This window comes from Giraffa tippelskirchi, chromosome 6 (genome assembly GCF_054371585.1).
Source record: "Giraffa tippelskirchi isolate mGirTip1 chromosome 6, T2T-mGirTip1v1.2.pri, whole genome shotgun sequence".
Lineage (NCBI taxonomy): Eukaryota > Metazoa > Chordata > Mammalia > Artiodactyla > Giraffidae > Giraffa > Giraffa tippelskirchi.
Window position 1 is genome coordinate 127,372,727 of NC_137280.1, and position 14,819 is coordinate 127,387,545.

At 37.9% G+C, this 14,819-nt stretch overlaps 1 protein-coding gene and 2 long non-coding RNA genes across 27 annotated transcripts in view; 2 read left to right on the top strand and 1 right to left on the bottom strand.

Annotated features, from left to right (window-relative positions):
- LOC145511449 (uncharacterized) overlaps positions 1-14,819 on the top strand; it is a 118,810-nt gene that overhangs the window by 45,870 nt on the left and 58,121 nt on the right. The window lies entirely within an intron of this gene.
- NR3C1 (nuclear receptor subfamily 3 group C member 1) overlaps positions 1-14,819 on the bottom strand; it is a 320,089-nt gene that overhangs the window by 13,511 nt on the left and 291,759 nt on the right. For 20 of the 25 annotated variants that reach the window (XM_081504719.1, XM_081504716.1, XM_081504715.1 and 17 more), the window contains 4 exons: positions 8,394-8,510; positions 6,803-7,081; positions 6,177-6,321; positions 2,635-2,765 (listed from right to left, as the gene is read on the bottom strand). In XM_081504719.1, the coding sequence (XP_081360845.1) occupies positions 2,635-2,765; positions 6,177-6,321; positions 6,803-7,081; positions 8,394-8,510 (672 nt within the window). Of the gene's footprint in view, positions 1-2,634; positions 2,766-2,827; positions 5,846-6,176; positions 6,322-6,802; positions 7,082-8,393; positions 8,511-14,819 lie in introns of those variants that run through there. The other 5 variants (XM_081504726.1, XM_081504727.1, XM_081504725.1 and 2 more) reach the window with 2 other exon arrangements.
- Positions 5,839-9,581, top strand: LOC145511458 (uncharacterized). The gene is made up of 2 exons (XR_014057876.1): positions 5,839-6,471; positions 8,401-9,581. It is a non-coding gene; the product is annotated as an uncharacterized LOC145511458 (long non-coding RNA).

Sequence of the window (14,819 nt, forward strand, 5' to 3'; positions counted from 1 at the left end):
ATATATATCAGTCCCAGTTTCCCAATCCCTCCCACCCTTCCCCCTTGGCAACCTTAGTTTTTTTCCCTACAACTATGACTATTTCTGTTTTGTAAATAATTCCATTTGTATGTAAGCAATGTTCTTGTTTTTCAGTTGCCCAGTCATTTCTCACTCTTTTTGACACCATGGATTGCAGCATGCCAGGCCTCCCTGTCCCTCACCATCTCCTGGAGTTTGCCCAAGTTCATGTACATTATATCAGTACATGTAATGTACCATCCAGCCATCTCATCTTCTGTTGCCCTCTTCTCCTTTTGCCTTCAATCTTTCCCACCATCAGGGTCTTTTCCAGTGAGTTGGCTCTGCACATCAGGTGGCCAAAGTATTGGTGGTTCAGCATCAGTCCTTCCAATGAGTATTTAGGGTTGACTTACTTTAAGATTGACTGATTTGATCTCTTTGCTGTCCAAGGGACTCTCAAGAGTCTTCTCCAGCACCACAGTTTGAAAGCATCAATTCTTCGGCACTCTGCCTTCTTTAAGGTCCAACTCTTACAGTCGTACCATGACTACTGGAAAGACCATAGCCTTGACTATACGGACCTTTGTCAGCAAAGTGATGTCTTTGCTTTTTAACACACTGTCTAGGTTTGTCTAGCTTTCCTGCCAAGAAGCAGCTGTCTTATAATTTCATGGCTGCAGTCACCATCCACAGTGATATAAGCAATATCATGTGATATTTGTCTTTCTCTGACTTACTCTGTATGACAGACTCTAGGTCCATCCTTGTTGCTATAGATGGCATTATTTTGTTCTTTTGTTCATTCTTTTTTATGGCTGAGTAATATTTCATTATATATATGTACCACACCTAATTTATCCATTTCTCTGTGGATGGACATTTAAGTTGCTTCCAGGTTGCTGGCCATTATAAATAGTGCTGCAGTGGACACTGGAGTATGGCTGCATGTATCTTTTGGAATTATGGTTTTCTTGGTTATGTGCCCAGGAGTGGAATTACTAGATCATATGGCAGTTCTATTTTTAGTTTTGAAAGAACCTGTAGACTGGGGCCTCCCAGGTGTCGCTAGTGGTAAAGAACCCGCTTGTCAATGCAGGAGATGTAAGAGATGAAGGTTCAATCCCTGCCTTGGGAAGATCCCTTGGAAGAGGGCATGGCAACCTACTCCAGTATTCTTGCCTGGAGAATCCCATGGACAGAGGAGTTTGGAGGGCTACAGTCTATAGGGTTGCAGAGTTGGACATGACTGAAGCAACTCAGCATGCACAACACATACTGTTCTCCATAGTGGCTGTACCAATTGATACTCCTACCAACAGTGCAAAAGGGTTTCCTTTTCTCCACACCCTCTCCAGCATTTGTTTCTAAAATTTTTGATGGCCATTCTGACTGATGTGATACCTCATTGTACTTTTGATTTGCATTTCTTTAACAATCAGTGATGTTGAGCATCTTTTCATGTGCTGTTTAGCCATTGTATGTCTTCTTTGGAGAAATGTCTGTTTAGAGCTGCCTATTTTTTATTTAGTTGTTTGGTTTTTGATACTGAGCTGCATGAAGTGTTTGTGTACTTTGGAGATTAATCCCTTGTTCACTTTGTTTGCAAACTTTCTCTCATTTGGTGCTGTCTTTTTGTTTTGTTTATGGTTTTCTTTGCTGTGCAAAAGCTTTTAAATTAGGTCCCATCCATAATTTCTTATACATAGTGTAAGAAATATGTCATTGTATTATTAGTCCTTGTATAACTAAAATTTTTGACTAAGTAACTGAGTTTGAGCAAGCTCCAGGAGTTGGTGATGGACAGGGAAGCCTGGTGTGCTGCAGTCCATGGGGTCACAAAGAGTCGGACCCAACTGAGCGAGTGAACTGAACAGTGTTGTAGAGAAAAGTCATTCAAGTTGGCATGCTTTCTCTGTGTCTTCTGTAGTGGAAGTATAAAAAGTTGTAGGAAGGAAGAAGGCTGTAGATATTCCAGATCAGCAGTGACTTCCTCCTCCCTGCCATGTGGTTCGTATACCTCTCCCATTTCTCCATGATACCTATCTATCTATCTTATTAATCTTAGCCTTTCTAAAATTTTACATTTATGAAAATCTAAAGTACTTGGAGAAGAAAATGGCAACCCACTCCAGTATTCTTGCCTGGAGAATCCTAGGGACAGCGGAGCCTGGTGGGCTGCCGTCTATAGGGTCGCACAGAGTCGGATACGACTGAAGCGACTTAGCAGCAAAGTACTAGGAAATAGTAGACTTGGTATAATTATTTAGTGGTTTGCAATGGCACCCCACTCCAGTACTCTTGCCTGGAAAATCCCATGGACGGAGGAGCCTGGTAGGCTGCAGTCCATGGGGTCGCTAAGAGTTGGACATGACTGAGCGACTTCACTTTCACTTTTCCCTTTCATGCACTGGAGAAGGAAATGGCAACCCACTCCGGTATTCTTGTCTGGAGAATCCTAGGGATGGCAGAGCCTGGTGAGCTGCTGTCTATGGGGTTGCACAGAGTCGGACACGACTGAAGCGACTTAGCAGTAGTAGCATACAAATAAACCTTCATTTCTAGACTTCTACGTTTTACGTTTTTGACATATTTTAGAAGTCAATTTTAGAAGAGAATAGGTGTTCTACCAACCTGAAGAGAGGAGCAGTAAGGTTTTCATACAGAGATACTCTTCGTAAGATACCTGAAGCCTGTTTAACTCAGAGGAAACATATAGCATATGTTTACACTGGTCATACATGCAGGGTAAAGCCATTCTCTGCCTGTGAAAGACAAATATCAAGTGTTTGAGTTAAAGAGAAGTAATTCTTATTCCGCAAAAAAGTACTTTTCTGTTTTATTTTGTAAAGCGTTCTATTAACTCATCTAACTATTGCAATTAATACGAATTCCCTCTGATCTGAATTTTGGAAAACTTTCCTTAAGTATTTAGAATTTATTCCTATAGAATCTGTTATCAGTTGTTCATTTAAATCAAGCTTTTATGGTAGTATTTGAATATGAGCAGTTAGACAACACAGTTTTAAATCTTACCCAGTTGAAAATCAAGTTATTTTTTTCATAGCACTGCATTCTAAAGACAACTGTGTGTGATAATGTTTATAGTTATGTAGAGGATCAGAAATAAAACTTGACTCTAGGCTTTCTGATACCCAAAATCTGCCTCTGACCAATGTTATGTGACTGAATATTCTTCCAACTAAAGGTACAAAATGAATTTTCAGTTAGGGTTATCAACAGTTACAATCACATCTACGATTTTCAATTAGATCTCTCAAGTTTCCTAACTTTTTAAATGACACAAAGAACCTGAAACTGTCTCTCTTCATGGTTTAAAATAAGATCTGTTTTTTAATTTTTTGACAAAAAGTGACCTTGGACTTAAGAAAAAAATAAAAGGTTATTATCACAACAGCATAAGGAGAAACAGAATGCCCACTTAAAAAGTACTGTTTCTGTAAGCCATCCATCCTCAAATAAAGTCAAACACGGAGAAAGAATTTCTGTAACTTCTACTTTATGTAAGAAATACCAGGTTATGCTATGATGGTTTAAATCTAAATTTGAGTACCTTCCCAAATAGATACTCTGAGTCAGATTAATTTTATAAAAGAAAATATGTTGGTGTTTCATATCATAATTCTATTCACACTTTTACTCCCAATTAATGACTTCAACTTTCTTTTTAGACAGTGACTATAGACATTGTCAACATGTTTTTAACTTCTAAAGTCAGATTCTGGAATGAGCAGCAAGTACTTAGAGATTCAAAGGTGTTAAGCTACATATTTTTAATTAGTTAAATTTGATCAAAAAACTTAAATCTTGTTAAGCCACGGCACAGTGGACTGAGCAGTCCTTTTTCGGGAATAGATGGTCAAGCACATGGCAGTGCCTATTAACTAACTGAAAATTAACAGAGTCAATAGAATGCAAAGAGTTTGACTACAGTATGTATTTCACATGCCTCTTGTCATGTTTCTTCTAACCAGGAAGCCTGGTCTTTTCTCCTTCAGGTCTCACTTAGCTACACCTCCTCCAAGATGCCACTGGTAACTCATCTGAAAAAGACCTCTGTCTAGTAAAAACTCAAAATTATTTTATTTGATGGTTATCTGTGTCTCCCCAATTAGAGTGTAAGCAATAAAGGTAGGAACCTTGTTTGTCTTGTTCTCTGCCAATGCCGTAGCAGGCACATACTAGGAGTGTGGTAAGTATTTGATGTTTCCCTGTAATCCGTTTTCCTCTGTTTGAAACCTCCCCTCTCTCCTCCCAAAGCTGGCTGCTTCATGCTCCTAAAATAAACTCTATCTCACGGCTTTCAAGATGCTGCTTGACTTGGTCCCTGTCCACTTCTCTAAACTCATAGAAAGTCCTTACTGGCTTTCTCTCAGTTCCTCACATATGCCAAGGTTGTTTTTCAGCCTCTGTAGTCATCTCTTCTGCCTTAAATGCCCTTTCTTATAAGCTTGTTCTTTTGTACTATTCAGTGCTCAGATATTTAGAGAGGTCTTCTATGGTACCCCACACTATTATGTCATGGCTCTCTGGAATAAATTTGGTCGTTTATTTGGTTTTCCTCATTGGTATATTAGCAGAGCCTTATGTATTATAGCTCAAGCTCTTAAAAACAGTGTCTGACACTTGGTAAGTACTCAAATATGATTAAATGAATACTGTGCTGGAAAATAAGTATCACCAATAGAGACACACCACCAAGTTTAACTCAGCAGTTAAGCCTCTTTTAAAATATCTACAGCTAGTATCATCCAGTCTCTACTAAAACAGATACAATTTGACCTTTACTATGTCATGAGGCAAGCCCTGCTGTTTAACACTCAGCTCAAATAGATGCTTTTTTATAACTTCTACCCATTATTTTTGTGCTTGGTACACCCAACAGTGAAAACAACATGTTTGCTTGATCTTCACAGGATATCTTTTTAGGCTGTCCTCATCATTCCTTTTCTCCTTTACACATCCTCTGTTCATCAACTGATGTTAATTTCTAAACTTATTGCCACTCTGGACATAGTTTTTTTTTAATATGTCATCCAGTTCTGAACAGAATGATGGATTAACTCATATGGAGTATAGCGAGACTGTTATTCTAATAACATGGTTGAAGATTTCATTAATTTTTTTTTGGACCCTGTAGTCGACAGCACCCAGAGCTCACAATTTTAAAATCTCTTTTTTTCACAAGAATACAGATCTCCTTCTTCCCAGATCAGTGGGTATGCATATGTAAGTGTGTGTGACTTCCCTGTTTGCTAATAAAGGAGATAAGCTGTGAGTGCAAAAGTAGTAATAAAAGGTAGAGCATGATAAATGCTAGGGATATACAGCAGAGAGGTTTTTACCTGGTGGTATGACCATCATGAGCTAGGGGTATGTTCAAAGAACAGATCATCTGAGGGGAAAAAGAATATGTGAAGGAGAATAACAAGAGATAAAGTGAGGCCAGATTCTGGAAAGCCAGAAACCATGCTGAGTATGCACTAAGTGATCAGTGAAACATCTGTGTGTTAAGAAGAAAAACTTAGCATGATGGAGGATACATGGGCAGCAGAAAGCTGGTTAGAAACAAGTGCAGTGGGTAAGGGGGAATGGGTATTTGAAATATTTCACAGGCATAGACCTAGAGGACTAGAGAATAGCTGATTTATCAAATCTTGGTTGGTTCTCTCCCAAATTAAAAAATAAAAAAAATCTTGTTCCCATTTTCTTTACAACTCATAGACATTGAGTGAGCCTTGCCATGCAAAGAGATGCTTCTTGTCTTTGGGTCCATATCTGTCATCCCTTCATCCTAGATGTCCTCATCTGTTCATTGTCCCTGCTGAAAGTAAGATCAACATGAATTGTATTATGCTCTTTCCTTTCTGAAATACGATTATATAATTAAAACAATGCCACAGTAAGATTCCTTTTCCCTTGCTATAGACTTTACTGACCCCAAGAGATGCTATTTAAAAAATATCCTTCAGATGTCCTGGTACATAATAGTGCCAAATGTAATTTGCTTTGCAGTACATTCTGGCTTGCCTTAAGCATTGATAAACTCTGCTTCAAGATACTTGGTAGGTTGCCCCGTTCCAAGATAACCTGGTAGGATTGATTCAGTCCTGAAGGAATATGAATACAGGGAAAATGACTCACAAATGACTTACTCATTAATAATCAGATCAGGAGCAAAACACAGCATATTTGCACTTGATTGTCTGTATGATCTCCACCCCAGGGCGAATGCCATGAGGAACATCCATGAATATTGCAGTAGGGTCATTTGGTCATCCAGATGTAAGTTCCTGAATCCTGAATTAAGAAGAATAAAAGGTATGAGGAAACACTCTAGTTGCCAAAGAGAAGATCTTCTCTCTGGGAACTGCCAAAGACAGTTTTGGAAGACTCTAATAGAAGAAATGAAGCGCTAAGTGGACACAGTTCTCCTTTGTCATTTGACATGTAAGACCAAAGCTGTCAGTAATTTTTTAATAGTACTCAATGTTAGAAAAAAGAGTAGCCAGTTTTTGTCACCTTTTGCTTATTTAAGTAAATATGGACTAAATAGTAAAATGCTATATTAAAAAGTAAAACAGAAAGCCAAGAGTCCTGGCGGACACTACTCATTCAGTGGATTTAAGTTAAAAAAATGCTCCTGATATTTATACCTCTTTACCTCTTGATTAAGTAGGGATAACAGGAAGCCATGGGACCAGGGTGATACAGAGCCAGAGTGTTTTATGTAAAAAATTCTAAGGTTAACACCTTAGTGGTGTTATCTTTTGCATCTTACCTGGTATTGCCTTTGCCCATTTCACTGCTGCAATCACCTGCCGCCCACCTAACATGTTGAGTGCGGTCATGATCCGCCAAGTTGAATCTGGAATAGAGCTGTCATATCCTGCATATAACACCTCAGGTTCAATGACTTCCAGCAGTGACACCAGCGTAGGCGTGAGTTGTGGTAATGCTGCAGGAACTATTGTTTTGTTAGCAGGATTTTCAGAAGTTTCTTGCGAGACTCCTGTAGTGGCCTGCTGAATTCCTTTTATCTTTTTCTTTGTTTTTCGAGCTGTGGGTATATTAGAAAAAATACACAGAAATCAGCTGTAATGGGAAAGTCTGGGCAGCATAGTTTATTCAAGAGGTATTTCAGTTGCTGAAACTAACTTGAAAGAGGAGAAATCTTTTATGTAGCAGTTATGATAAAGTGACATGAAAGAAGATAAAAACACATTTTCTTCCTGAAAGCAAAGAATCAAGAGGAACATTACTTTGAGCATTACTTTGCTAGCGTGTGAGATGAGTGCCATTGTGCGGTAGTTTGAGCATTCTTTGGCACTGCCTTTCTTTGGGATTGGAATGAAAACTGACCTTTTCCAGTCCTGTGGCCACAGCTGAGTTTTCCAAATTTGCTGGCATATTAAGTGCAGCACTTTCATAGCATCATCTTTTAGGATTTGAAATAGCTCAAATGGAATTCCATCACCTCCACTAGCTTTGTTCGTAGAAAATTACAGTCTTTTCAAAATTCAAGTCTGATCCTGTCTCTGCCCCGATTTTCCATCTAACTCCTACTCAACTTGTCTAGATTTAAAACTCAGTGCTGCTTTTTTTGCCTTTTAGGATAGAATCAGGTGACCGTCCTCTTGCTCCTGTTTATCTTATAGTGTGTTGTACCATTTTGTGATTGACTCTGCAACCTAACTAGACAGTAAAGTGCTTGAGTACAGGCACTATTTTACTGATTTTGAATACAGACACTGTTTTATGCATTTTATATCTAATTCCTGCTTTGGTGAAAACGTGCTGAATTGAAGTTCACAACTACCACCTTCAACTAAAGCAAAATTCCAAACTTTTTCCCCCAGGGCAAAGATTTTAAATAATGAGATCAATGTTAATTATACTTGTTATATAAACAGGAATATGAAACTCATTCATAACTAGTTTCAGATTTCTTCTTTGCTTGAAAAAACCCATTGAAGGCTTTCTTCAGTTTTTCCCCACTAAAGATAGATATATACATGTATATGCAAAGTAAAAGGTAAATAACAGAATAATTCTGACATGTTTCTATAACAGATGTATTTACATTTCTAACTCTAGCAAATAGTTTTGAGTTTGAAAAAAGAAATAAAGACCAAAGTAATGTTTCTTCAAGTCTTAAAAGTTTCATTATTACATAATTTTCTTTCTTCGTGTATAGTTTGGCTATAATGAAGTCAGTCTCTGTAATTAGAGTTGGTAACCTTAAGCAGAATATGAAATACTCAATTTAAAAATCCTACTTTTAATTATTAGATCTGCTTATGTATTTTTTAAAAAGTAAAGTGATAAATTATATGATGGCAAAGACAATTCATTTTCAATATTTACATTACCTTCCAGGTTCATTCCAGCTTGAAGACATTTTCTATAGCGGCATGCTGGGCAGTTTTTTCTTCGAATTTTATCAATGATACAATCATTTCTTCCAGCACAAAGATAATTGTGCTGTCCTATATGGAAGATAAAGGCACTGTTAAATTTCCCAGGCCTTAAAGGATATTTTTATGGGGAGGCTCTTTGTTGTTTTGGGTGGAACATAGCCAAGGACCAAAGGCACTGATTAAGGCAGGCACACTGGACATCCAATACAAAGTGAGAGGTCAACTTAAAAAGTCTTTCATATTGTTTAACAAGCATAATTCATTAAAAAAAAAGTTACTGTAGTATAAATACAGAAAAGTACACAAATCATAAATTTATCACCTAATACATTTTCTTTAACTGAAACTTATTAAGAAGCAAAAAGTACCCCACAAACCCTCTTTCTGCCCCTTTCCAGTCACTACCTCTTCCTTGATAAACTGTTCTTTAAATTGCACTTTAGATAGTTTCTTAACCATTATAGAGAAGACCTCTGTAATCACTGTTTTATTATGACTTCTAATCTATTGCTCAGGAGAATTAAAGAAAGAGGAAACTGGTTTATAAATATGGTGAGAGTACCAAAGGGAAAATTACTTTAATTCAGCATTGCACCACCACATGCAAATAAAGTATGCTTCCCTTCCAAATTTTAAATGAAGTTATCGGTAAAGGCTTAATCTTATAAATTACATTAAGGTAGCCAGCAATTAGTTAGGTGAATCACAGACTTGGCAAACTAAACTACTGTATATGTAACTTAGGGAGATTTGTTCATTATTTCACATGTTTTTAGACACCAGATATTGATGACTGTTACTGTCTAAAATCTTCTGGGACCCAGTATTAAATGTGTTAAGAGGTAGAAATGCAGTTTTTACCTGTCAAAAATTGTCAAGGGAAATTTAAAAGGGAAAGACAAAAAGTCTTCCTACCCTCCCTCTACCCTCAGTGTACCCTCTTTTGTTGAAGAAAACTATCTGAGGATTTGCTAGCCTGGCAAAAACTGAAAGGATCCTTCTACACAAGACCAGCATATCTAAACAGATACACTGGATAGTTAAAGAGGCCATGTCCTTACACTAGAGGGGGGGTATTCAGAAGATTGCAGGACATTTGTCTTCTCAAAAATAAATCATATTCAAAGAAAAGAGAAAAAATAATAATCATCAATTCGTTAGGTTGAGTATACCTAGTTCTGATATTAGGAAAAGATCCTTTATATATAGAATAATCGACTTGATTTGGATGAAAACAAACTATATTCACTTCTTCCTAACATGTTAAATCACAGAGCTTGTTAAGCATTAGTTTGGGGTAGATGGTTAACTGTATCAGTTTCAGTTCTTTGGGAGGAACAGGCCACAGAATTTGACTACTGGTCTACAATTCAGCTTTGTTCCCGAGTTGTTCTCCAGGGCCAAGTGTCTGTAACAATCGTTTCTATTCCTTTCTGTATTGTGTAAGTTTCCTAGCTTCTTTCCTTGGACATGAAATGGAAGCTCTAACCCAATAATTCTATTATACAGAATTAAAGAAGGAACAACAGATAAAATCATAGTTAAAGCAGTTATAATAATGAAAACGTTTTAACCCATAAGACTATCACTGAATCACTGTTCTTCAGTTAACTAGAAGGGGCAATTAAAAAAATTATTGGTTAACACAGAGAAAGTTTCAATGCTTTGTATCTTACCAAAAGCTCAGAATGTGCATGTTATGCTAATATTTATTTATTTTTGGCTGTGCTGGGTCTTCCTCGATGTAGGAGCTACTCTCTAGTTGCAGTGCTCAGGCTTCTCATTGTGGTGGTTTCTCTTGTTGGAGAACATGGGCTCTAGGGTGCTTGAGCTTCAACACTTGTGATGCATGGGCTAAGTTGCTCTGTAGCATATGAGATCTTCCCAGATCAGGGATTGAGTCTGTGTCTCCTGCATTAACAGGTGGATTCTTCACCACCGAGCCACCAAGGAAGCCCTAATAATGTTTTCTTTATCCCAGGTATATCTTGAGCACAATTAAGAATCTGAGCTACAGAATCAGGGGGCATTGTACCTTCATAAGTTCAAATGCTCTTATCTGGTTATTAGTATGAAGTTGGACAAGTCTGTGGGTATCTTATCTATAAAAAGAGGAGTTTCAACTAGTGGTCACTATTTACAAGGCATGGACACATACTCCCTGTCAGAACATTTGATAAGACAATAAGAAATCTTAGTTTGGAGTTTCTGTGTCTTCTACTACTTGGTAAACTTGTTTTCTAACTAGAGAGAGGGCAGAAGTCAGGAGAAAAGCCTTCAGGCCAGCTGGGACTTCTCAATATCGTTTTGTTTGTAGTGTCCTTATTTTTATAGTAAAAATCAGTTTTTGCACCCATTTATGATAAAAACTCTCCAGAAAGCAGGCATAGGATACCTCAACATAATAAAAGCCATATATGATAAACACACAGCAAACATTATCCTCAATGGCAAAAAATTAAAGAATTTCCTCTCAAGTCAGGAATAAGACAAGGGTGCCCACTCTCACTACTACTATTCAACATAGTTTTGGAAGTTTTAGCCACAGCAATCAGAGAAGAAAAAGAAATAAAAGGAATCCAGATTGGAAAAGAAGAAGTAAAGCTCTCACTGTTTGCAGATGACATGATCCTCCACATAGAAAACCCTAAAGGCACCACCAGAAAACTATTAGAGCTAATCAACGAATATAGTAGAGCTAATCAATGAATATAGTAAAGTTGCAGGATATAAAATCAACACACAGAAATCTCTTGCATTCCTTACACTAACAATGAGAAAACAGAATGAGAAATTAAGGAAACAATCCCATTCACCATTGTGATGAAAAGGATAAAATATTTAGGAATAAATCTACCTAAAGAAACAAAGGACCTATATATAGAAAACTATAAAACACTGATGAAAGAAATCAAAGATGGCACAAATAGATGGAGAAATATACCATGTTCATGGATCAGAAGAATCAATATGAAAGTGAATATACTACCCAAAGCAATCTACAGATTCAATGCAATCCCTATCAAGCTACCAGTGGTATTTTTCACAGAACTAGAACAAATAATTTCACAATTTGTATGGAAATATAAAAAAACCTCAAGTAGCCAAAGCAATCTTGAGAAAGAAGAATGGAACTGGAGGAATCAACCTGCCTGACTTCAGACTATACTACAAAGCTACAGTCATCAAGACAGTATGGTACTGGCACAAAGACAGAAATATAGATCAATGGAACAAAACAGCAAGCCCAGAAATAAATCCACACACCTATGGACATCTTATCTTTGACAACGGAGGCAAAAATGTACAATGGAGAAAAGACAATCTCTTTAACAACTGGTGCTGGGAAAGCTGGTCAACCACTGCTAACGGAATGAAAATAGAACACTTTCTAACACCATACACAAAAAAACTCAAAATGGATTAAAGACAAAAGACCAGGGACTATAAAAACTCCTAAAGGAAAACATAGGCAAAACACTCTCTGACATAAATCACAGCAAGATCCTCTATGAGCCACCTCCCAGAGTAACGGAAGTAAAAGCAAAAATAAAAAAATGGGACCTAGTTAAACTAAAAGCTTTTGTACAATGAAGGAAACTATAAGCAAGGTGAAAAGACAGCCTTCAGAATGGGAGAAAATAATAGCATAACGAAACAACTGACAAAGAATTAATCTCAAAAATATACAAGCAGCTCATGCAGCTCGATACCAGAAAAATAAAAGACCCAATCAAAAAATGGGCCAAAGAACTAAACAGACATTTCTCCAAAGAAGACATACAGATGGCTAACTAACACATGAAAAGATGTTCAATATCACTCATTATCAGAGAAATGCAAATCAAAACCACAATGAGGTACCTACCATCTCACATTGGTTGGAATGGCTGCTATCAAAAAGTCTACAAGCAATAAACGCTGGAGAGGGTGTGGAGAAAAGGGAACCCTCTTACATTGTTGGTGGGAATGCAAACTAGTACAGCTACGATGGAGAACAGTGTGGAGAGTCCTTAAAAAATTGGAAATAGAATTGCCATATGACCCAGCAATCCCACTGCTGGGCATACACACTGAGGGAACCAGAACTGAAAGAGACACATGTACCTCAATGTTGATTGCAGCACTGTTTACAATAGCTAGGACATGGAAGCAACCTAGATGTCCATCAGCAGACGAATGGATAGGAAAGTTTTGGTATATATACACAATGGAATATTACTCAACTATTAAAAAGAATGCATTTGAATCAGTTCTAAGGAGGTGGATGAAACTGGAGCCTATTATACAGAGTGAAGTAAGTCAAGAAAGAAAAACACCAATACAGTATATTAACGCATACATACGGAATTGAGAAAGATGGTAACGATGACCCTATACGTGAGACAGCAAAAGAGACACAGATATAACGAAGAGACTTTTGGACTCTGTGGGAGAAGGTGAGGGTGGGATTATTTGAGAGAATAGCATTGAAACATGTACATTACCATATGGGAAATAGATGACCAGTCCAAGTTTGATGCATGAAACAGGGCACTCAAAGCTAGTGCACTGGGACAACCCAGAGGGATGGGATGGGGGTTCAGGATGGGGCACGCATGTACACCTGTGGCTGATTCATGTCAATGTATGGCAAAAACCACCACAATATTGTAAAGTAATTAGCCTCCAACTAAAATAAATTAAAAAAAACCCAGAATTAAATGTCAAAAATTGATTACTTCTGGTAGGAGTTGTAGCCTGCCTCCAAGTTGACCCCCAGTGGTCTCTGTCTCCTGGTGGTCCCACTCTGATTACCCTTCCCACACTACTGGCGTGTGACCAGTAAAATAGGTCCGAAGTGACTATGTCATGTCTGAGATTGAGTAATAAAGAAAATACATTCTCATATTCATCACAGTCTCTCCCTGTGGATCATCTGTTCTGGTGGATGCCAGTTGCTATGTTGAGAGCAGCATTAGAAGAAGCCCACATAATGAGGAACTGAAGCTTCCTGCCAAAAGCAGTGTTAATGAGCTGGAAGTGGATTCTGTAGCCCCAGTCAAACCTTCAGATGACTGCAGCTTCCACCAACAGTCTGAATGTAACTTCATGCGAGTCCCAGGAGTACCCAGCTAATAAGCTGCTCCAAAATTCCTGGTTCGTAAGAAACTGTGTAACATAATTAACATCTGTTGTTTTTAGCCACTAATTTTGGGGGTAATTTGTTACACATCAACAGATAACTAGTACAGTAGGGTAGTAAAAGTGTTGTTTTAAATAAATTTAAGTTATAAAAAAGAGTGATCCAAGAAAAATACTAGGTAGTAAACAGAAGAATGATGCATGGACATGATCAATATAATTAACATAGTACAGGAAACGGGCCACACAGCAAATGGCATCATCTAGGGTTTTCTGTAGTTTGTACATACTCTGCTGGAAGTACACGAGTTTCAAATGTGAACTGTGACTGTCAGCTTCAATGTGACAGCTTCATACTGAAGAAAGCTTCAGCTTCTTTACTGCTCTCAAAAACAGTCTCATATAGTGCAAAGTGCACTTGGCAAGGTTGCTAGGAAGCCCTTGGTTTGAATTGCAGTTCTCCTGCCTAGCTGTGTGCTCTCCGTAATGTTTATTAACCTTTCTGAGCTCCCAATTTCTCCACCTGTAAAGCTGGAAAATTAGCATCTACCTTGCTGTGCTTCTGGCAAGGGTTAAAGGCAGTTGTGAAGAACATTCTTAAAATAGTGCCTAACACATTGTAAGCACTCAATAAACACTATAAATAATTCCCTTGTTATTGCTTTCATCTCAGTATCTAACTAGATTATAAACTGCCAGGAGATGAGATTTTTATCCTTTCAGTAAGTCACTGTAGCACTGAGGTTAAGAGCCTGTTTGCAGACAGCTATGCTTGAATCCTGTCTGTTGCTTAAGCTGTGAGCGTCAGTTCCCTAGTGTATCAAATATGGATCATAAGAGCATTTAAGAGCTCACAGAGCTGCCGATTAAGTAGTATGACATATATAAAACATAGTACTTGGGTGTGCTAGTCACTCAGTTGTGTCTCTTTGCTACCCCATGGACTGTCGCCGGCCAGGCTCCTCTGTCTATGGGATTTCCCAGACAACAATACTGGAGTGGGTTGCCATTCCCTTCTCCAGGGGATCTTCCTGACCCAGGGTAGTATGACATATGTAAAACATAGTACTTGGTAAATTATTAATAAAAGTAGTATGTGTCTATCTCCATTTTGACCTACCAACAAAGATTATATGCAGTTTGTGCAAAGGGAGCATAAGAAGAAGGGACTTAGTGAAAAAAGATCACTGCACTAGTATACATCTAAAGAAATGAAGCTACCCAAATTCTTTTCTGTACACAGAAAGTAACTCC